Below are 21,911 nucleotides of genomic sequence, written 5' to 3'. Positions count from 1 at the left end.
TAAAGTATTTGTCCTTTTCATCAATGTGGTATCTTCCAGTTGCATCCATTTTTATTGAAATGGTAGAATTTCATTCTTTTTCACAGCTGAATAGTATTCATGGTGGTCAGTATTAATGGCATGGTCTGAATCCTGCTCACAGACATGAGATGGCAGATTTAACTGATGTTTTTTCTAGACCTTGGATTTTTAATTGCCATGCATTCATCATCACAGTCAACCAATTATATTTATCCTTGTTTTGAGAGAAATTAGAAAGAGGAACCCCTGGAATCTCGAGTGGTGTCAGGATTCAAACCCATGTTCTCTAGTGGGAGTTTTTGGCATCCTTAGTGGTCAGTTAGGCACTAGGCCAAATTCACACACTAAGTATACTAATTTGACTTAATTCTGCTTGTGAAAATTAAGTGGAAAATAAGGATAGCAGATTGTGCAGGACACAAATCTTCTAACTCTTATTCATTCACTGTGTGCACCTGGAAAGTTGCTAAATGCATCAAATGCATTTTTCCATGATCTGCCTTAGAGCAGATGGATGAACCTGTGACAAAGCATGGACACTTGTAACTCTGCTGTTTGGTCACTAGGATGACTGCTCTGTTATAGTCCTCCCTGCTTTGCTTGTCTGATTTGAGAGAGATTCAAAGCATCGTATTAAAGTAGTGGGCTGTCCCAGTCTGAGAAATCACATCGGTCAGTTGGAGCTGCTGGCAGTACCGAAGATGTTGGACTAACTGCCTCCTTGGTGCCTTTGTAGGATTGTCGGGATGATGTTGGCGGGGCTCAAGGTGCTGGCATGCTGGGCATCTTGGTGAAAACAGGTACGTGTCTCCTAGGATGATTCTTTCTCAGTCAGAGGGGTAGCATACACAGCTGCTTCAAGATGATCTTTGTAGAAACAGCAGAACCTTGGGCACTTGATTCTCTTTCAGGGACAAAGCAAAAATACTGTAAAGCTTTGGCTCACAGGGAGGAAGACAGTGGGGGTGAGCCGTTGCTGTGGCAGGCCTAGCAAGCTCAAGATGCAGAGGTTTCCCTGTCTGGGTGACAGGCAGTGTCTGCAGGATGTCCTGAGGGTGCAGGTCACTGCACCAGAAAGAAACCAAGGGCCTTGCACTGTGGTGCAGCATATAAATACCTTTGATTTGTTTGCCAGCAGTCGATGCTTGGGCTGCTCTCTTTAGAAACTGGCCAGCTTAGGGATCTGATCCTTTGTACTAATGTCTACATGTTTTAAAAAATACACAAGATCCCCCCTCTTTTTAAAGATTTATTTATTTGAAAGGCGAAGTTAGAGTGATACACACAGAATCTTCTATTTTTGCTGTACTCTCCAAATTGCAACCACTGCTATGATCTCTCAAATAAATTTAGAGCAAAAGAAAGACCTTCCTGAGGAGGATTTAGCTGCTCAGTGTCATGACTGCATGGACTCTGTGTCCTGGGTGCTGAGTTGCTGTGTGAAATATTGGTGAAGACTCTGTCCCTCCTTGGGCCCTCTGGGAATGACAGGGTTAGATGTTCCTGCTGCCTCTGATGGGAATGATGAGGTCCCCTCAAGGTGAGGAAAGAGCAGGTGTGAGAGCTGTGAGTGGGGTCAGATAGTTGCATTAGGAACTTAATGAGCTGGATTTAATGAAAAGGTCTTTCTGCCACCAAGTGGCACCTGCTGAATTAGAGTGCATGGTGAGCGGAAATCTTGCTCAAGAGTTTGTCATCAGGCTGTTACACATCATACAAAATGGTTCCATAGATGTGTCTATGAGTTCATTTTCATTCAGTGGTAAATAGGCTCTTCTCAAAAGGGAAAATTTAAACATAAGTCACCAAAGTGTTACCACAGGGAAAGGTTTTAGAAAAAATGACTATGGTGTTGACTCATGAAGATGTGACTTCAGAAAAGCTATTTTCGATTTAAAAATAGAAGCAAGAGGCTGTAGATGAAGCTACAGTTATATTTGGCAAGGCTCTGGGCAAAGAGTGAAGGAACCGCCTGTCTGCTCATTCCTGGGGTCTGGAGGGAACCACTGGGGCCTCCTGATACTGACACCAGTCACCCAGGAACTAGCAAGCAGAGTTTCTGTCTCTGCAGTAAAATGATCATCACCTTCCCAGGAACATTACAACCCTGGGATGTAAGCAAAAATGGAAGCAGCATGAAATGAAGCCAAGAAAAATGGCCATACTCATCATCCTGCTCCAGATCTTTATAATTCCTGCTTTTTGTAGTTTCATTTTCTTACTAAGGAAATCCTGCGATAATTGCTTTTTTTCTTGTATAGTACTCCTATAAGCCATTGAGTTTACTCACATGATTAAGGATTTACACTAAGTGTCAAGACTGGACCAGGCAGTGGTTGGTTGGCCCATTCCTACCCTCCAGTTGCCCTTCCTTTCCTGCACCCCTGGGCTGGTCTCTGTCGGCTCTGGGTTGTTTTGTTTTGTTTTTAAGAAAGAAAAAGAGGAAAAGAAGGGAGGGAGGGAGGGAGGGAGGGAGGGAGGGAGGGAGGGAAAAAGAAAGGGAAAGGAAGGAAGATAGATCTTCCTTCTGTCGGTTCACTCCTCAAATGGCCAGAACAGCTAAGGGCTGGGCAAAGCCAAAGCTAGGAGTAGGAACTCCGTCCAGGCCTGCGATAAGGATGAAGGAGCCCAAACACTTGGGCCATCTTTGATGCTTTCTTTTGTGGCACTGGATCAGACTGGAGTAGCCAGGATTCAAACCAGTGCTCATTTGGAATGCTGGCACTGTAGGCAACAGTTTAACCTTCTGCACAATGTGTGCTGCTGTCTGCCTGACACTTGGCTGTGAGCATATATCACAACCTTAGGTTAGTCTGAGAGCAGTCAACAGCAGCATACTCTGAGATCTCAGAGTATCCCAGCAGGCAGGTTAGTCCAGCTCAGGAAGCAGGCCAGTTTGTACCACTGATCTTTGATTAGAAGAATCCAGTGGTCTAACAGGCAAATAAAGACATTGCTTAGCCAGGGCCACTGGACTCAGGAGTTGGCAGTATAGCAGTAGTTAGTCATTAACTTACCTATGAAAGCAAGTAGAGACCTTGCAAAGAGTTTATGCTTGTTAAGATCTCTGTTCAGAGAAATGTGGCAGTGAAGTCTGTCGTGTGGACCACACTGGACAGATGCGTTCAAGGGGCCGGGAGGAGTGAAGGCTGAGTAATCACGGAAGCATCTTTACCTCCACAGCACATAGACATGGGACAGGCAGATTCAGGCTTTGTGCCTGGAGGACACAGCCTCTTAAAAGAGGTTACAACATGGTGGGTCTGTCATAGTGAGGGGGAGCTGGAGTGAGGTGGAAGAAAACTGCAGAAAGAGTAGATAGCTGAGGTAACAGCAGGAGAAAAGAGAAATGCAGAGGCAGCCCTGGGGCAGAGTCCTGTGTTCCATCATCCTTACCCTCCCTTCCTTTACAACAGGGTGCTCACCATGTTAGGTGGCAGGAAAACCCTGGGGCATGTAACAGACATAACCCTTGCTGTCACAGAATTCAGTCATCCTGGATTCCAGACATGTTTGAAGGGCGGCAGACATGCAGAGAACAGGTGCATGGAGAGGATAGCAGTGGGTAGATGTGGCTTGCATGGGGAGGAAAGAGCTGAGCTATGAAGGAGACTGTGAGAAGGGTCCAGCTGGGATGAGGATCCTCAGGAGAGCCAGGTCTCCTCCAGGTTAGAGCTGAGTACATAGAGTGGGAGCAGCCCCTGACAAAGGGCCTGGGAGCCTGTCACGGAGATGTGGATTCTTCCTGAAGGGACCCATTGTAGGTGTTGACGTCAGGACCATGCCCACTGTGAAATGGTGCTTCTTGCTGTTGTGGCCAGGATAGGAAGATTTGGGCAGTTGTCCCATCTGGCCCCAGGCATCTGTCACCTTACCCTCCCACCCCCAGGCACTGTCACTTGCTAGACTGCTAGGGTCCCTGCTTGGCTACAGCCTTGCCACCTCCTGTCACCCTCCTGAGCTGAGGGAGGCCTATGCCCTCTGGAATCCCAGGTTTCCATTGAAAAGTAGTGAGTCACCATTCCTGTCTTTAGAGCCGGCCGGGTATGAGAAGGAAATGATTTCATCACCTGTGAAGATGTGAAGGCACCCATGGCTGTGACCCAGTGCCTGTGACTCCACTGGACATCCTGGGGAGAAGCGCCTCATCGTAGCAGTTAGGGTAGATGCAGAGCCCCGAAGCTCTCCAGACTGTGAGGGTTCTTCCATGGTGGTCTGGGTGCTCGTGGGCTGTGAGTGATTGAATATTCTACCTAGAGCCTTTGTTCACTGGCTGTCTTCTTATTCCAGGGAAATACCGAGCAGCAGATGAAGAAAAAATTAGCCCTCCTCCTTACTTAACTTGTGAGAGCTTCCCTCATGCCGTGGAGCACATCCTGCAGCACCTGCTCTAAACCCCGGGGACTGGGAACCACACTCCATACAACCTTCCTCTCCTCACCCATCAAGGCCAGCACCACTCAGTGCTGGGCGAGCTCCACCCTCTCCTATTGTGGAGTCTTTGTAAAGAAAGGTATTGCATTGCAGCCAGCCACGAAGCTAATCTCTTTTGTTTTATTTTGTAAAAGAAGAGGAGACACCAAGAAAGGGAAAGCTGAGATTTTGTGCCATCCTTTTCAAATATTCATTACGCTTGGATGGCTGAGAGTGGAGAGCCTCTGTGAGGAAAGGGGTTTGCTGATGGAGTGGGAGGGGGCTTGGGCTGTGAGCAGTGTTGACTGGTGGCTTCTCAGTGATAAAGGAGTGTGCTGAAAGGCACATTTTTCTGTCCTTTGGAGATTGAGTTCCACTGTGAAATCTATCAGCAGTGCCAAGTGAGGACAGGACTGGAGCAGAACACATTGTCCTGAGCCCAAGTGGTCCAGTGAGTTTGTTTTAACAGATGTTGAAAACTATATTTTCTCTGCATTCCCAGCAGATGACTTCTTTTTCTCTTCATTAGCCAGAGATGACTAATTTAAATTTAGAACCTGATTTTAATTTAAAATAATATTTCCATTAATAACCTATTCATTGCAGATACCTATTATCGTGTGTAACAGTTGTTTTGGAAATTTTATGTAAAATTAAAACTATCAGTATTTTACAGATGTTTTAATTAGACATTGTTATTAACAGGAACAGTGCAGAAACTAAAATCAAGCCTTTAATGTCTTATAGACCATGCATTTTTGAAGTTAGTGTACACTAGGGTCCTATTAACTGTACATTTGCAAGATTTCATTATTTTTGCCTCTGACACTAGGGGAGAAATCTTTTAGAAGCTATTGGGACAGATTCGAGCTTTTATGTACTTGGATACTACAGCTGTAAAATGAAATCTCGTCTTGTAGTGTAGATTATTCTTCTCATGTTAAACCCAGCAAAATGAAGAGGCCTAAGTAAGTAATGATTTTCCTGGTGCATTTGCATACCGTGATAATCCTGGGCCTTGGCAGTTGTTTTACGGGGCTCTTGGGCATTGAATTATTAGAATGTAATTGTACATCATTGTAGTGTTCACCTTATTGAAGCTCATACGGATGTTAATGAGCTTTGGGTTCTGATGCTTGTTTAGAAACCAGCTTGGACTTGAATAGAAAGGAGCAAAGCTAAATAAATGGTAGTTGAGTGAGCACTGTATTCTCATTTTTGTTAGTCCTTGACCATCCTAGAAGGCAGATGGCAGGTGCCATATGACTACCACCCCAAATCGGAAACAGAGGCTCTGGAGCCTAGGCAGCTGTGCGTTGGTGCTCTGACCTCAGGCAAATTACTTTGCTGTCTGTGTCCACACTGGAGCTCTGACAGTGCCCCCAGCAAGAGTTGCTGGGAGCACTGGGCTCATCAACCATACACTAAGGATGTGGAAGAGAACTGAGCAGATGGCAAGTGACCATGGCATGGCTCAGGCAAAACTGTCCAGGTTTAAGAGGAGAAACAGAGCAGGTGGTACTAACCTCCATGGTCAGCTCTGGAGAAAGTTTAACTGAGGCTGCACTGTAGTTGGGCTGCCAGAGGACAAGGCATTTGGCATAACAGGCAGAGGACACTGGCCATGGCCAGGTGCCTGGTGCCTAGACCACGCTCAGTCCACCTGGTGATTGGCCAGCTACTTGGGCCCCTCCATCAGTGATTTCATGTGTTGGCTGGCAGCAACACGTTAACCTGATGACTGTGGGAAATAAGTAAATAAGAAAAGTTTTGTCCTGTGAACTCTTTCTTGCTGAGAGCCAAGGAGAATGCATGAGATGCTACTTAGGAACCCTGTGAAAATGACTCAAGTGCCCAGCCTCTGGCATCTTTCTGTCTGCAGGAGGGGCAAGATGTTCCTCCTTGCTGCAGGGCACTTGCTAGGCTGTACTTGCCTTCACATCCTCTCCTTCCCACCAACAGAACTGTGCCCCGTTCTTTTAATATCTGCTGCATTACAGATAGGCACTCAGATAGTTATTAAACCAGTAAAAACTAAATATAACGAGTTTAATGCTAGAAGGGATAGCTGTGGATAGGAAAGAGAAAATGCCTAGTTTTGGAACTGGTGCCTTCAAGCTGCCAACAGGGAGGCCCTGGTAGACTCAAGTCCCTGCCACTCATGGGGAAGACCAAACTGAAATCCTGGCTCCTGGCTTCAGCCTGGCATAGCCCAGGCTGTTGCATTTGGAAAGTGAACCAGCAGATAGAAGAGCTGTCTCTGTATCTGCCTTTCAAATAAAATGAAAAAAATAAATAAGGTGGGTTTTTTTTTTTTGTTTTTCAAAGACCCAAGGTTTCACAGCACCAGGTAGGCATGTGAAGCAGAGTAGGAAAGACAGGAATTAGCTAACCATTGGTGAATGGAATGGTTGGCACCCTAGGATCACTGTCTACCCTGGGTAGCCAGAGAGCCAGCCCCAGCCACAGTCAGAGGGTGGGAAGGCCAGTGTTCTCAAGGAAGACGGAGCCCTGCAGAGTAAGGTGTGGGGATAGTGGTCATAGTGGAGGGCCAAGGGGAGGTGTGGAGCTGAAATCATAGATTGGGTGACAGTTTTGCTTAAGAGAGCAGTCCCAGGGGCCCCATCCCCTGGGAACGTCAGGGACAGAGGCTGGGATGGGAACAGAAAGTTTATCTGGCCTGACTGGAGGAATGGTCTTGCTGAGTCCCTGACAGATCTGAAAATGTACTGCAAAAGTAAAGAAAAATTCCTTAGGAAAACTTTTCTAAATAAGGAACGCTACAGGAAATTGTTCACCAAAATTTTATGAAATTTTAACAGTGAGAAAAAAATTCTCCATTGTGAAATACATACAATTGAAATCTTAAGTTTTTTGTTGACATCTGTCATGAAAAATGAATGAAAATATCTCAGATTTCCAAAATAAGGCAGCTGTCCAAAGTAATGCTGTTTTCAAGAGCAGCCAAGGTTAGATGGGGGAAAAATGATTTCAGACAGACTCAAACTCCTTCTGCCAGGCCAAATATTTCTGAGTCAGATTCTTTGCTGAAGGCTTGGTGTGTGCCAGGACATCCAGAAAGTCAGCAGTGGTCACCGTGTCCAACTTGATCCCAGCTAAATTGCTGTTCTCTAGACAAAAACACAATGGGAATTGTGCAACCATCGACCTTCTAGTGATCAATGCGCCTGAAATGCTAATAGACCTTCCTTCAAGACGATGCATAATGCAGCATTCTTAATGGTTCTTGCAGCAGGGGGCAAGACTGAAGAGGGCTGGGAGAAACTCGCTAATGTACAGCTGAGTTAGCCCCTGAAACCCAAACCCTGTGAGTTCATTGTACTCACTATCACAGCTGAGTTAGCCCCTGAGACCCAAACCCTGTGAGTTCATTGTACTCACTATCACAGCTGAGTTAGCCCCTGAAACCCAAACCCTGTGAGTTCATTGTACTCACTATCACAGCTGAGTTAGCCCCTGAGACCCAAACCCTGTGAGTTCATTGTACTCACTATCACAGTATTATTTAATATTTATATAGCGCCTCAGATGGGTCCAGCCAATAGCAGAGTGTGCCAGATAAATAGAAAGCCTAGCCCCAAGGAGAGTCTCCTTGGTGGGCAAAGTGAGGAAGGAGCTTCATGTGCAGAGGGATGATCTGCCCAAAGAACTTGTTGCCGCTGTGAAGGGCTACCAAACGCAGGTGCCAGGCTCCACCTGCTGGTGAGAGTCAAGAGTTTTCAACACAGATTTTCCCAGAACCACTACTTGGTACTGCCAGCCATACCTGCCTGGTGATTTTCAAGAGCACTGAAGATCTTCCGCACTGGCCGCATGGCTGCCTCCCTGCACACCAGCTTGATGTCCGATCCTGAGTAGCCCTCAGTCTCCTAAAACAGCCACAGCCCAGTCACCGCTCAGCACGCAGGTTGCGGGAGGCCCTCACATCATCATGGGCAGAACCTGGGATCAGCACCTGGGCTTACATCCTATCCCTGTCCTCCATGAAGCGTGCAGAGGTTCCCAGATACACAGTGTTTCAGGAAGCCAAGCTCTAACATAGCGGGGTCGCCTAAGTAGCCGAGAAGCAAGTGCCTACCACCACCCAAACTGTAAGATACTGGTAAGTGACTGTGGTTCCTGGTGTCCAGCTCCAAGGAGGGTCCAACTGGTGGGCATGTCAATCCTTGTAAATAAAGGTCGTGCCTGCCTCTCAAGTACTGCAGAGGAAATCAGAGCAGAGGATGGAGCTGCCTAGTTTTTGTGTTTTCAAAAAACTGATTGTGGCTTATCTGCTACCAATTTTGCATATGGAGAAGCTCAGGCTCTGAGAGTGAGAGACTTCCCTGAGGTCTCAGGGCTGCTCAGTGTCAGGGCCAGGCCATGGTTTAGCCATTGGTGCTCTGAATCTAACCCTCACTCTATCCCTGCTAACTCAGGTGTTTCTGCGTGAATGTTGCCGAGTGCCAAGGTGTCCATTCCTTCCCAAAAAGGAAGCCCATGACCTTGCTGGGGCACCTGGATTGGCAAATGTATGCACGAAGTGGCTCCTGAAAGCTGTTTTCAGGCCCCGTAGCTTGTAGCACCCCACTCCTACCCCGGGGCAGCTTGCCTGGCCCAGCACACTGTACTCAAGCTCCGTGCGCAGCTCCAGGGCTCTGTTCTCGCTCACGGGTGGCAGCCAGTGGTGGATCATGGCCTGTCTGGCCTCCCGGCTGGGGAGATCCACCAGAATCCTCTTCTCCAGGCGGCGTAACATGGCACAGTCCAGCTCCCTGAAATGAGAGCCAAACATCAGAGGACTAGGTGGGGCAGCGGCACACTGCAGAAGCATCGACTGTGCTGGAAGAACCTTTCAGCTTAGCAGGAAGCAATTTAGCTGTCACTCCACATCTGTGTCTAGGTGGAGAGGAGGATCATTCTGTACACTGGAAGAAAGGACTGGAGGGAGAGAAGAGGCAGGCAGGGCTAAAATACTGGGGGAGAAACAAGAAAACAGCCAAATACAAGAGCATTCTTCCTGCCTTCATCACCAGGGCAGTTTGCTAAGTCTGACTTACCACCCTTGTCACCAGTAAGCATATGAGCCTTCCCCTTCAATCTCTCTGTTAAAACTCCAAGCTCTTAAAGGGGCAGAAACCATCTGTTTGAGTTTCTAGTAGAGTAATTAGGAGATGCCTCAAGGTGATGATGCAGTTCTCACTCATAGAAACACTGAGACTGTCTGAAGTGTCCACTCAGTTTTCTTATCCTCACTTTTAATCTGTCCATGTTTCCTTTTAAATTGAAAGTGGGAACATACTAATAAGAAACAGATCTGAATCCCAAATCCAAGTGAGCTGATGTCATCAAAGACTGTCCTATGGTTCCTCTGGCTTCTGGTTGGCAGTCCAGTCCATGGTCCTGGGGTGACTATGTTGTGTGTGTTTTAAGATTTATTTATTTTTATTGCAAAGTCAGATATACTGAGAGAGGAGGAGAGACAGAGAGAAAGATCTTCCAACCAGTGATTCACTCCCAAAGTGACTGTAACAGCAGGTGCTGTGTCCATCTGGAGCCAGGAGCCAGGAACTTCCTCCAGGTCTCCCATGAAGGTTCAGGAACCCAAGGCTTTGGGCCATCCTCGACTGCTTTCCCAGGCCAAAAGCAAGGAGCTGGATGGGAAGTGGAGCTGCCAGGATTAGAACTGGTGCCTATATGGGATCCTGGTACATTCAAGGCAAGAACTTTAGCCACAGCACCGGGTCCAACAGACTATGATAACAATGATTTGCATTTGCTTTGTTCTTTGCCAGTCATACCCTGTTGAGATTCCACTGTCTGCCCCCATGCACAACTCATCCCCCCTCTGAAGGTCACCACATATATTCAAGGAAGAGTCCTGGATAAGAAACCATTTGCAGGCCTGGCACGATAGGCTAGTGGATAAAGTCCTCACCTTGCATACTTGCATGTGCCAGGATCCCATATGGTTGCCAGTTTGTGTCCCAGCTGCCTCACTTCCATCCAGCTCCCTGCTTGTGGCCTGAGAAGGCAGTTGAAGATGGCCCAAAGCCTCGGGACCCTCGGGGAGACCTGGAAGAAGCTCCTGTCTCTTGGCTTCAGATTGGCTCAGCTCTGGCTGTTGCGGCCACTTGGGGAGTGAAACAGTAGATGAAAGATCTTTCTCTCTGTACCTCCTTCTCTGTATATCTGCCTTTCCAATAAAAATAAACAAATACATAGATCTTTTTTAAAAAGAAAGAAAAGAAAAGCTAACTGCACTTCCCAGCAGCTGCTGCTTTCCCTGGCTGTCCAGTCCAAGTCAGCTCATCTTTGCTCAGCTGGTTTCCTCTTTACTCACAGGCTCCATGCTGAGATGATGCCTGCAGCAGGTGCCACCTCTTCTCATTGGTCAGGGCCCTGGACTCACCAGTTCCATATCTGAAATATCATCCCTGCATATAATTATCAAAGACACTTTGCCTTTCGTACCTAAGGGCCGTTCTGACAGAAGGTAGTTTGTGTTGAAACAAAATATTAAAACAAGACACTTTATGAGTTTTAGAGTTGTTGAGGAATGATCACATTCTCCTCTGTTTATTCCCCAAACCCTTCTGCAACACCACTGCTGGGTGGTGGTGGCTGTTTAATGGCATAAATCTACAAAGCAAAGGGAATAGAAGAACTGATAATAAGAAAAGTTTAAAAGCTGGACAGCACAGTGAGGAGTTGAAAACTAACTTACCAAACCCAAGAAGCTCCTTACTAAGTTAACAATGAAGAAATGCTCAGGGGGCAGGAGCTGTGCTGTAGTATAGTGGAGAAATCCACCACCTGTGATGCCAGCATATCAGAGAATGAACAGTTCAATGTGGAGCTGGTAAGAAGGTTCTGGAACACAAAATCTGTATGGTGTGTCCAAATGTGCTGAGCACTGCTGAGACAGTCGTGAAGGATGTTTGCCTGTGTTAGGAGGAGAGGTGGAGGAGAGAAGGAAAGAAGAAAAGGAGGGGAAGATAAAAGCGAGACCATGAACGTTCACCTTTTAGGAATTCAGCTCAACATATGGGTATTTGCCACCACCTGCCATGGATGCTGTCACTGCCAAACCTCCAAGGTACAGAAACGAGTCAAAACAACTCCTTCCTTGTGGAAGCTGCAGCAGTGTTGGCCCCACGCCCAGAGACCAAGGAAGGAGAGAAAACGACTCATGGAATGGACACGGCAGGGCTGCAAGAGCAGCTTCTACTGTCTCCCAAGGCAGCCCCTCCCAAAAGGCAGGATTCTTCAGTAGGGGTGTCTGCTTGTCACCGTCCCTTCTGGAGGGACATGCTACTGAGGAGAAGCCAGGGTGGCTGGGATGAGGGGTGGTACAGAAGGAGGTGGGAAAACAATCCTTCTCTGTGGATGTCTATTGATCAGCTAAAGCAAGAGATTCACCTCAAAACTGCTTGTGGGCGCAAAATAAGTGCAACTCTCTGACAGCCAGGCCTGATGAATGCCCTTTTAATGGCATCAATAATAATATAATCAAACAAAGGAGGAAACAGGGGACAAATGGAATATACCCAAGAATCATTCTTTATGTCAATATATTTATACAAAAAAAATTTTTAACCTGTGGCAACCAGCAGAGACTCCCCTTAGCTCCTGCATTTGGATCTTTAAACCTGGTTACTCTGTTCTCAGATCACCTTTCTTTGGGGCTGTTTGGCACCTTCCATCACTTCAGAGGCCAAAACGCCCAGCAAGTGTGGGACAGGTAAGACACAAAAAGAGAGAAAGCTCCCAGACCTTGGAGCCTGGCCTGCTGCCAGGGGGAGGGTACAGCGCCCACTGGCCACCTGGAGGGCTTACATGTACTCCACAGCCTTGCACCTGACTGCCCAAACCTCCAGTTTCTCCCTTAAGACCTTGTGGTTCTAAGAACAGAGACCACTTGAGATTTTATAGAATTTGGAAGGTAAATGTAATTTATTTGTTTTTTGAATAGTTCTCAGCATGGTAAGAGGAAAGCACACTACAGCCCATCCACTGCACCCACTGTGGACTGACTGGGCCCGATGACTGTTGCAGAGTGGATGGTAGAGCTGTAAGACGGGGGTAACGGAGGGTGTGAATGGAGTACCTGTGAATACAACACTGAAGGTTCCTCTGTCTTCCTTAGAGAGCTCCACCATGGCAGACCAAAACCTACACAGTGCCATGTGCATAAGCTAGTCTCAGCATTCCCTGAATCTACTCTTGACCATCCGCATTGTTTCCACTCAGGTCATTTCTTTACAAGATCTTCCCCTTGTGTCTATCAGAAGTCAGGCCACTTTCACAGGTCCATATCAAGTGCTACAGGCTCTTCAAAGGCCTAGTCTGGGTTTGTTTTCATATCTGTCATTCAATTGCCTCCCCCCTCTATATGAAGCAACTTCCCAAAACTCATGGAAAAAGCACATCTAGACAGACTCATTGTGGTACAAAATGTTTTTATTATACTATGAAGTTTTTGAAGATCCCTCATGTAATTCTATCCTCTTAACACCATTATTGTTTTATATTTGAATGGCACAGTAATAGAGACAGACCTTTCATTTACTGGTTCATTCCTACAAATGCCCACAACAGATCAGGTTAGGCCAGGCCAAAGCCAGGAGCCTGGAACAGAATCTAGGTGACCTGTGGAAGGACCTCCTAGAGCCCAGCAATGCATGTGATCACAGTGAAAGCTTGCTAATCGTTGCTATGGAACTGTCTCTACACAGAGGAGGGAGTCCATATGGGAAGAAGTTGGTGTACACGGGCAAATTAGCATGTCCCCTGGGCTGGGGCAAATGTGGCTGAAAAATTATTAAAGTAGAAGACATGGGGCCATGCACTGGGGACACACTTTTGGTGTGAGCTTTTTTTTCCCCTCCCCTACCACACCCTCTTTAAAATCAAGCAAGACCAGTGTGATGGTCTCTGGGCTTTTGCACTGTCTTCTAAACGTCAGAACAGTTTTTAGTTTTTCCATCAGTCACAGGAATTCCAGGTGTCTGACAGTTAATAGGGTTCCTGGAACTGCTGGCCCTTTTGAAAACAGCAAGGCACCAAGAGTTTCAGCCTGTTTCCCATATCCCTCTTTACACCTTCTACAAACTTGCACAGAGCTCAATAGCAGTGGGAAGATGGCATTTGCGCTAAGGGCCCTGCTCAATCTCTTGGTTCTCCCTGGCCTCTCAGACCCAAGTTGGTGTACACCCAGCAATTGCAGTGGGTCAGCTGGGCCCTGTTTGTGTTCACTCAAGTCATATGTGTCTGTTACTCTAGGAGGTGATAGTAAAGACCAGACACCTTTTGATCTACTCTTTGCTTATTTATACACACGACAAACGAGCTCTTGTTTCTTGCTTCCTGCCTGCCCTCTTGGAGATACTAGAAACCAGAGGAGGTGCTCTTGGCGGGAGAGTGCTGAATGGAAAAAGACAGCAGGCCACTCCCTGCTGGACAGGGAGGAAATGACTGCCCCTTTGAGACAGAATGGGAATGCGCTAGGTTCACAGGCAGTAAAGGGGAGCCTGCAGCCCTGAAGTTGTTGTCAGTAAGAATTACACTAACCACAATGATTTCTTTGCATCCAGTCATCATTAGTTAGGTATGGTTCTGTTATTTCCCTGGAAAAAAAGGGGACTGCTTGGATCAGATGTTTGCTGCCTCGTGTGTAACTGTAAAGCCAAGAGAAAGATCTGGCCAAATCTTGAGAAAAATACTCTTTCCTCACAGGACATTAGCACCATATACTGAGGGACTTAAAAGCCCATTTGGGGCCCAGCACAGTAGCCTAGCAACTAAAGTCCTTGCCTTGCACGTGCCAGCATCCCATATGGGCACCCATTCTAATCCTGGCCACTCTGTTTCCCATCCAGCTCCCTGCTTGTGGCCTTGGAAAGCAGTCGAGGCCAGCCCAAAGCCTTGGGACCCTGCAACCACATGGGAGACCTGGAGGAGGCCCCTGGCTCCTGGCTTCAGATAGGCACAACTCTGGCCATTGTGACTGCTTGGGGAGTGAATCATCAGACGAAAGATCGTCCTTTCTGTCTCTCCTTCTCTCTGTATATCTGACTTTCCAATAAAAAAAATTTTTTTAAATCTTTTTTTAAAAAAGCCAATTTAAACCAGTTGATAATACTCATCTGACATCCCGAAATCTATCCTAAAACAATAACTGGAATTTGACCCAAATATTTTTGTGTAAGGAGATTCATTTCAGTCTTATTTAAAATGGAAGACGTTTGGGGAACTTGCATGTGCTCCACAGAAAGAGAATAACCAACTAATTATGTTACAGTCACATGTGACAATTTTGGGCAGAGCCCAATTTTCTGGGATTATTGAATGTTCTTACTGTAATGTTACATCAGAGAAGCAGACACCAATGGGAATACAAACTGGTGGATCCTTTATGGAGGGAAATTTGGCAGTCTCCACCACAATTTCATGATCCAACAATTCTACTTCTAGGAACTTACCCCAAAGATACACTAGTAAACGCAGAAGGTAATATATGCACACTGCTACTTACTGTGGCATTATTTTTAATAGCAAGAGTAAGAATAACCCAAATGCCCGTCATTAGGTGACTAGTGGGATAGATTATCACATACTCCAAATGGAGCACTCCACAGCTCTAAGGGGAGTACAAAAGAACTTCATGTTCTTATTTGGAAAGATCTCAGCTAAGGGGAAAAAATCAAGATACAGAGTAATTTGTGCAATTTGCCAACTTCTATGTTAGAACTCAAACTCTTTCTTTAAAGAAAGATTTATTCATTTTTACTGGAGAAGCAGATATATAGAGAGAAGGAGAGACAGAGCAGAAGCTCTTCCATCCATTGATTCACTCCCCAAGTGGCTGCCATGGTCAGAGTTGAGCCAATCTGAAACCAGGAACCCGGTTCTCCTCTGAGTCTCCCAAGTGGGTGCAGGGTCCCAAGGTTTTGAGCCATCCTTGACTGCTTTCTCACACCATAAGCAGGGAGCTGGATGGGAAGAGGGGCTGCTGAGATTAGAACCAACCCCCATATGGGATCCAGGCACATACAAGGCAAGGACCTTAGCCACTAGGTTACTGTGCTGCCAATCCTGCTGATTTATTTGATCTGACTAGGAGTAGAGACAGAGCAGCAGAACAGAGTAGATTTCACAGCCCAGACCCCCAGCAGAGCTGCATTGGGCACCGTTTAATGTAGAAAGGTAAAGGCTATAGGAAGGAACAGCACATGCACTAAGCTGGGAGTGAACTAGTTTCTGGCTCAGAACATTGCACTGACATGGCATTCCACAGGTTCCACCCAATCAATATAGGTCTGGGTAGCCCCTTGCCCTCTCCACCAGTGGCATACCAGGTGCCAAATGTAGCATTTACTTTTTTTAAAATGGGTTTCTCAGGGTTTTTAATGGGTTTTTTTAATGGGTTTTTTTTAATGGGTTTCTCAGGGTTTTTTTTTTCCCCCTCTGGGCATCAGTTTCTTTGGGAGGATAAATGAAGTAAGCTGGTACCATAACCTCCTTGAAAAATTCCTAGGCACAATAAGCCCTGCCCACATCCACAGAAGACACACTTCAAAATATTTCATGGATATCTGAAACAGTGGATCGTGTCAAACTCCATAAATATTTTTTCCAATAGATACATATCTATGGTGAAGCAAGAGATCAACAGTAATCATAAAAAAGAATAATAACAATATACCACAATAAACATTATTTTAAATGTCTGAATTGTGCATTTCTGGAATTTTTTAATTGAGTATTTTCAGGGCACAGTTGACTTTAGGTAACTGAAGCCTGGCAAGGGAAGTAGCAGGTAAAGGAGAATCACTGTATTCTTGGGCAGTGGAGAGCCATTTAGCCTTCTGGAAAATACAGTGGTCTCTCCAAGGAACGGATCTTCCCAGACTAAAGCCTGAAGCTCTATCACCTCACACCCATCCCAGCTGACTCTCACCGCACCCTCAAGTGTAAGGAAAGTGGTTATAATCAATCCTATTACCAATAGATGAAGGATAAGAGGCTCTAACCCTAAATGATTCAACAACCACATTTTTGTCAAAAAACAAAACTACAACACATGTAATTAAAAGATCCAACTGACTTACTTTTTTTTTTAAAAAAAAAGATCTATTTTTTCTGTTTTAATCTCTTTTTAAAAATTATTATTAATTACATTGCATTATGTGACACAGTTTTATAGGTATTGGGATTCCCCCTTCCTCTCCCCAAGCCCTTCCCCCATGGTGGGTTCCTCCACTTTGTTGCATTACCATAGTTCAAGTTTGCATGAGATTCTTATATTGCAAGCATATACCAAGCATAGAGTCCAGCATCTTATTGTCCAGATAAGTTCAACAGCTTGTTGGGGAGACCCTCTCTGGTCAGAAAGCAGAGCCGACAGAGTATCAACCCGATCAATTAAAATTTCTTAGTCCCTCCCTGGTGGTCTAGTGGTTAGGATCTATTTATTTTTATTGGAAAGGGATAAGATTTACAGAGAGAAGAAGAGATGGAGATCTACCTGCTGGTTCACTCTGCAAATGGCTGCAATGGCAGGGGGTGAACTAATCCGAAGCCAGGAACCAGGAGCCTCTTCCGGGTCTCCTACACGGGTGCAGGATCCCAAGGCTGTCGGCCTTCCTCTACTACTTTCCCAGGCCGCAAGAAAAGAGCTAGATGGGAAGTGGAGCAGCTGAGACAAAAACCAGCACGCACATGGGATCTCGGCACTTGCAAGGGAAGGATTTAGTCATTAAGGCATTATGCTGGACCCCCTGACTTTATTTTCAATTCTGGAGTCAAACACTTCATTCCATAAAATACGAGAAGTGCTCCAATGAGTTCAGCAGAAGAGGTGTTTTCACAAAGTCTGAAGAAAGCAAAAACAAAGAATAAAGAGCAGACAAACCTTTCAAAGTGGCTTTCCCGGTAAGAAAGGGAGCAGGAGACAGAACAATAGAAAAATAACTGATTCGATGAATTAAATGCCATAACATAACATCAACAACAGTTTCCAACATTATGGGGTTAATTAACAATGGATGCCAGCTATGTCTCCAGACCAGGGTTAGTCTCTTCAAGAAACTGTTGAATTCAGCTGGGCAACAAGATACTGGACTCTATGTAAGGCACATGCTTGCACTGAAAGAAACAAGACTAGATTTGATCTGTAATACTGCAATAAGGTGGAGCAATCCACCATGGGGGGAAGGGCAAGAGGAGGGGAAGGGGGAACATCAGAGCCTATGAAACATTGTTATAAAATTAAATGCAATTAAAAGAAAAGAAAAATAACTAATTGACTAATATTACGTTACTGGATTTATTGTTGCTTTGTAAGGACTAAAGCTTCATGAATTCTGTTATAATGCTGATTAAGACTGGCCTATTTGGGAAATTTCACTGTTCTCTCTCTGTCTCTTGATTTATTGAGAGGTCAAATAATAACTCAATGTTGGTTGAGTGACAAGGAACTTCAGCATGAGTGATTCTGTTTTGATTCTTAGCCTGGCCTGTTGGGGTGCAGTGCAAGAGCTTAGTCCAAAACAATGGCTTCTTATCATATTTATTTAACAAATTAAGTAATTCCCTCTTTGGACTCCACTATGAGATTGAGCACAAGTACTTGCATCTTAAAAATATAAGATGATCACCTGAGCACAACAGAACGAAGCCTTATAAATTCCAGGGCAAGTGGAGTCAGGCTTCCTAGGTGATGAATCTATGTAAAATGACAGATAGACATGAAGGTTATGGGTCCCGGATGATGAGCATGCGCTATAAGAGCTTTTACATTCAGATGTGGAAAAAGAAATGGAAGGGGAGAAATGTGGCACAATCCTGGCCATGACAGAAAGAGGTAGATTGACCTCTCTTGACCTTGGCCTATCTCTGAAAACGGGAAGAGCACTCTATTGTTAGCTGTATACTGCCTCACTTGCAGCTTGAAAAAAATAATATTCATGAACATATTTTTAGAATTATGATAGGATTGGGGCTGGTGCCGTGGCTCAACAGGCTAATCATCCACCTTATGTCACTAGCAACTCATTTGGATGTTGGTTCTAGTCCCAGCTGCTCCACTTCCCATCCTGTTCCCTGACTGTGACCTGGGAAGCAGAGGAGCATGGACCAAGTCCTTTGGTCCCTGAATCCAATGGGAGACCTGGAAGAAGCTCTTGGCTCCTGGCTCTGTATTGGCTCAGACCGGCTATTGAGGCCATCTGAGGAGTGAACCAGCAGACAGAAGATCTTTCTTTCTGTCTCTTCTCTCTGTAAAATCTCCCTACCAATAAAAATAATCTTAATAAAACTACAGTTGGATTATAACTACTTCATAAGGCATACTTCTGTAAGCAGATACTGCTTTTCCTCAGTCAGTATCTCTTATTTCCCAATTCACTTCCAGAATTGTCCTTAAACCGCTCTGGAACTGTTTGAGTGCAAGATTCTGAGCGTAGATTATATTTTCAATTAGAGTTTATTTAGCTCTATATTTGCTGTTCGATGCTTTAAAAAGACTTCTGATATGGCAGTACACTGGAGCCTGCAGAGGACACCTGGTACCACAACAGACAACAGAACAAATTAATCAACTACCCAGGCACATGTTGGCAGTGAAAATTTGGGCAAACGGAAACTCTAAGATGGATTATGTTAACCAGTGAATTCTGCAGCGATTTCACCATGCTTGGAATAGTGACATGGGCAGCAATTCAGAACTGTTGAACTATCAGTTCAAATATCAGTTGAACTTGGGCATTGCCCTTGGTGCATGCCCCATGTCTGGGACCTGGGATGGGCGGGAGGCTGGGTGGGGCTTCTCCCTTTATCTCCCCTGTTACCCCAGATACAGAAAAAAAGAGAAAGAATGTGGAAAAAAAAAAATTTAACCTTCTCCTATTAAAAAAAATGTCCTCCTAACCTACAAAAAGTTTAATTTTAACACTGACAAATGTTAATGTGTTATTTCTGGAATATTCTTTGAATTCTGGATATTTTTAAGCAAATACTGAAGTACTACTTAATTCAAACATGACATGCGTTCCTCTGTCTCCTCAGGCAATTGGTTCCCTGACTCCTGAAAATCTCAAAAATTGAGGATGCTCAACTCCTTCACATGAAATGGTTAATATTTGCAATTTACATAAACATATCCTCCCACATACTTTAAATCACCTCTCTAACGTATATACCTAATACCATGTAAATACTGCTTAAGGAGTTGTATTTTTTAGGAACAGATGATGAGAAAAGCAGTCAGTACCTGTACCATATGAATACAACTTTTTTTTTCTCGATGTTTTTGATCCAAGGTTGTTTGAATCTGCAGGTGCAGAACCAACAGCTGCAGAGAACCACCTGTACAAAACTTGGCTTTAAATTCAAAATATTCACTTTGCATGCTATCAGTGGGAATCCTGGTCTGTACTTTCTTTTTTCTAGCAGGGTTTTTCATGGTACAAAGAGCAAGAATTGGAAACCTAAAGAGTAAACCTCTCAAATTTGTCCTGCAGGGCTTGGTGGAGCACGACCAGGCTTTACTGCAAGTGGTTCATGTGAAATCTGCATCTCTACTTGGAGGCTCACAAGAACAAATTCAAAACATCTTCTTTGGATCTCTTACCAGGGCAGATTAGAAGCTGCTAAGACAAACACGAGGTCTTCTGAACGTGCCAGCCCGTCCATCTGAACCAGCAACTCTGTCTTCATCCGCAGGCTTCCTTCATGTTCCCCCCTACAGAGAGACAAGGAGGTGTTCTTCTGCCAAGTGGCAGAGTCATCGCCCTCATGAAAACAGTGGCACTCAAGGCCATGCCCTGGTGACCGCACAGCAGTCTGTTATGATAGCCACTGGAGCCACTCACACTAGAGTTAGAGCAAATAAGGGACTTCGTGTCATTCCCCCATATCAAAAGGAAGGAAGAGGCTATAATGATGGTACTTAAGAGAAAACCTAAAGTTAGCAGTGATGAAGAAAATAAGTGAAGGGTAAACAGTAGCATCCTAGCTGGGTCTACCTGAAATGTTACTTAACCCTTTAAAGAAATGGCAGCATGGAGAATAACTTTTGTTTCTATAGCTTATGTGACAGTACTCACACACACAGTATTTTGTTTAAAATAATAGGGAGACCTAAATTGTGTAAGAGAAATGAATCTATTTCACTGTAACAGGGGGCAGGGTAATGGCAGGGAAGCTATGTGTTCTTTGCACAGCAGATGAGAAGCAGCTCTCTGTGATATCCTTCCTCTGCAAACTCACCAGGAAGCAATTTCTCTCTCTGACCTTCTACTGCCCCTTTTCACCTGTTCCTTTTGACTATAAGGCTGAGGGCAGGGAAAGTTGGGTCATCAGAGTAGAGGAGAAACTGAGTTGGAGTCTGTGGCTTGCACTCACTAACAGAGAAGCCCATCTCAGCATGATTCCATACCTGTTCACCATCAGCCCATGACCCAATTTGTCCAGGAAGATTTCAGTGCACCTGCTCTCATCCCCTGACCCTTATAGGATCTTCAAGCTCCAGACAAGAACACTGATATTCAGAGCAAAACCTCGAGCATGCTCAAGGAAAACAGATAAAAAGTTTCCAAGCTGACATAATCGAGACTGTGGGAAAGCCTGGGGATGGAGATGAGCAAAGCACACATGAGAGCTGGTGCACAGGTCCTAGGGCGAGGCAGGCCAGGAAGCCTGTCTTTGCAAAGGGCATAGCTGCCACAGGTGGGCTGGGCAGACGGGGCCTGTGCAATCATCCACTGGCAGAGGATCCAGCCTATGGGTGGGAAACGTGGCCAGGAAGATCATAGTGTGTGTCCTGCTGCAAGCTCCTGCACAAAAGCCCTGTGACTCATTTCCACACTGGTCCTTCCCTGAAAGGTTTCTAATGAGTAAAATTACACAGTGACTTTCTAGGGATGCTGCACATCCAGCAAGCTAATTATTTGCTTTTTAAAAAGTACTATTACTTGGACTTGATGATGGACCATTGAGGGTCATTAATAAATGCAGCTGTGCAGAGATTTCCTGTGATCTGCTTTTTCAAGTCAGCAGTGTCTACTTTAGTGGCAGACATCAAAAAGCTCTGATCCACACAAAAATATGTTCTTAAAAACCAATTAAAAGGGCTCCTGGTACAATGACTCAATTGGCTAATCTTCCTCTTGCAAGCGCTGGGATCCCACATTGGTACCACTTTGTGTCCTGGCTGCTCCACTTCCCATTCAGCTTTCTTCTTGTGGTCTGGGAAAGCAGTGGAGAATGGTCCAGGAACCTTGCACCTGCAGGGAAGACCTGGGATAAGCTCCTGACTCCAGGCTTTGGATGGGCTCAGCTATGGCCATTACAGCTACTGGAGGAGTGAACCAGCACATGGAAGCTCTTTCTGTCTCTTCTTTTCTCTGTAAATCTGCTTTTTCGATAAAAATAAATAAGTCTCTCTCTTAAAAAATTTAAAAACAACACAACCA

At 45.2% G+C, this 21,911-nt stretch overlaps 2 protein-coding genes across 3 annotated transcripts in view; one reads left to right on the top strand and one right to left on the bottom strand.

Annotated features, from left to right (window-relative positions):
* The window catches only part of HDHD2 (haloacid dehalogenase like hydrolase domain containing 2), a 35,161-nt gene extending 29,523 nt beyond the window's left edge, over window positions 1–5,638 (top strand). The window contains exons 6-7 of the mRNA XM_040984978.1: window positions 758–821; window positions 4,312–5,638. Coding sequence (XP_040840912.1) covers window positions 758–821; window positions 4,312–4,415 — 168 coding nt within the window. The 3' untranslated portion in view covers window positions 4,416–5,638. The remainder of the gene's footprint in view (window positions 1–757; window positions 822–4,311) is intronic.
* A 1,787-nt stretch (window positions 5,639–7,425) lies between these two features.
* The window catches only part of KATNAL2 (katanin catalytic subunit A1 like 2), a 40,171-nt gene continuing 25,685 nt past the window's right edge, over window positions 7,426–21,911 (bottom strand). For both annotated transcript variants that reach the window (XM_040984726.1, XM_040984727.1), the window contains exons 12-15: window positions 20,069–20,179; window positions 9,047–9,209; window positions 8,222–8,324; window positions 7,426–7,565 (exon numbers count right to left, since the gene is read on the bottom strand). In XM_040984726.1, the coding sequence (XP_040840660.1) occupies window positions 7,426–7,565; window positions 8,222–8,324; window positions 9,047–9,209; window positions 20,069–20,179 (517 nt within the window). The remainder of the gene's footprint in view (window positions 7,566–8,221; window positions 8,325–9,046; window positions 9,210–20,068; window positions 20,180–21,911) is intronic.

The sequence above is a fragment of the Ochotona curzoniae genome, unplaced genomic scaffold, assembly GCF_017591425.1.
Source record: "Ochotona curzoniae isolate NIBS_2020 unplaced genomic scaffold, NIBS_Ocur_1.0 contig_43, whole genome shotgun sequence".
Classification (NCBI taxonomy): Eukaryota; Metazoa; Chordata; class Mammalia; order Lagomorpha; family Ochotonidae; genus Ochotona; species Ochotona curzoniae.
This window is presented reverse-complemented; position numbering and strand designations above follow the sequence as displayed.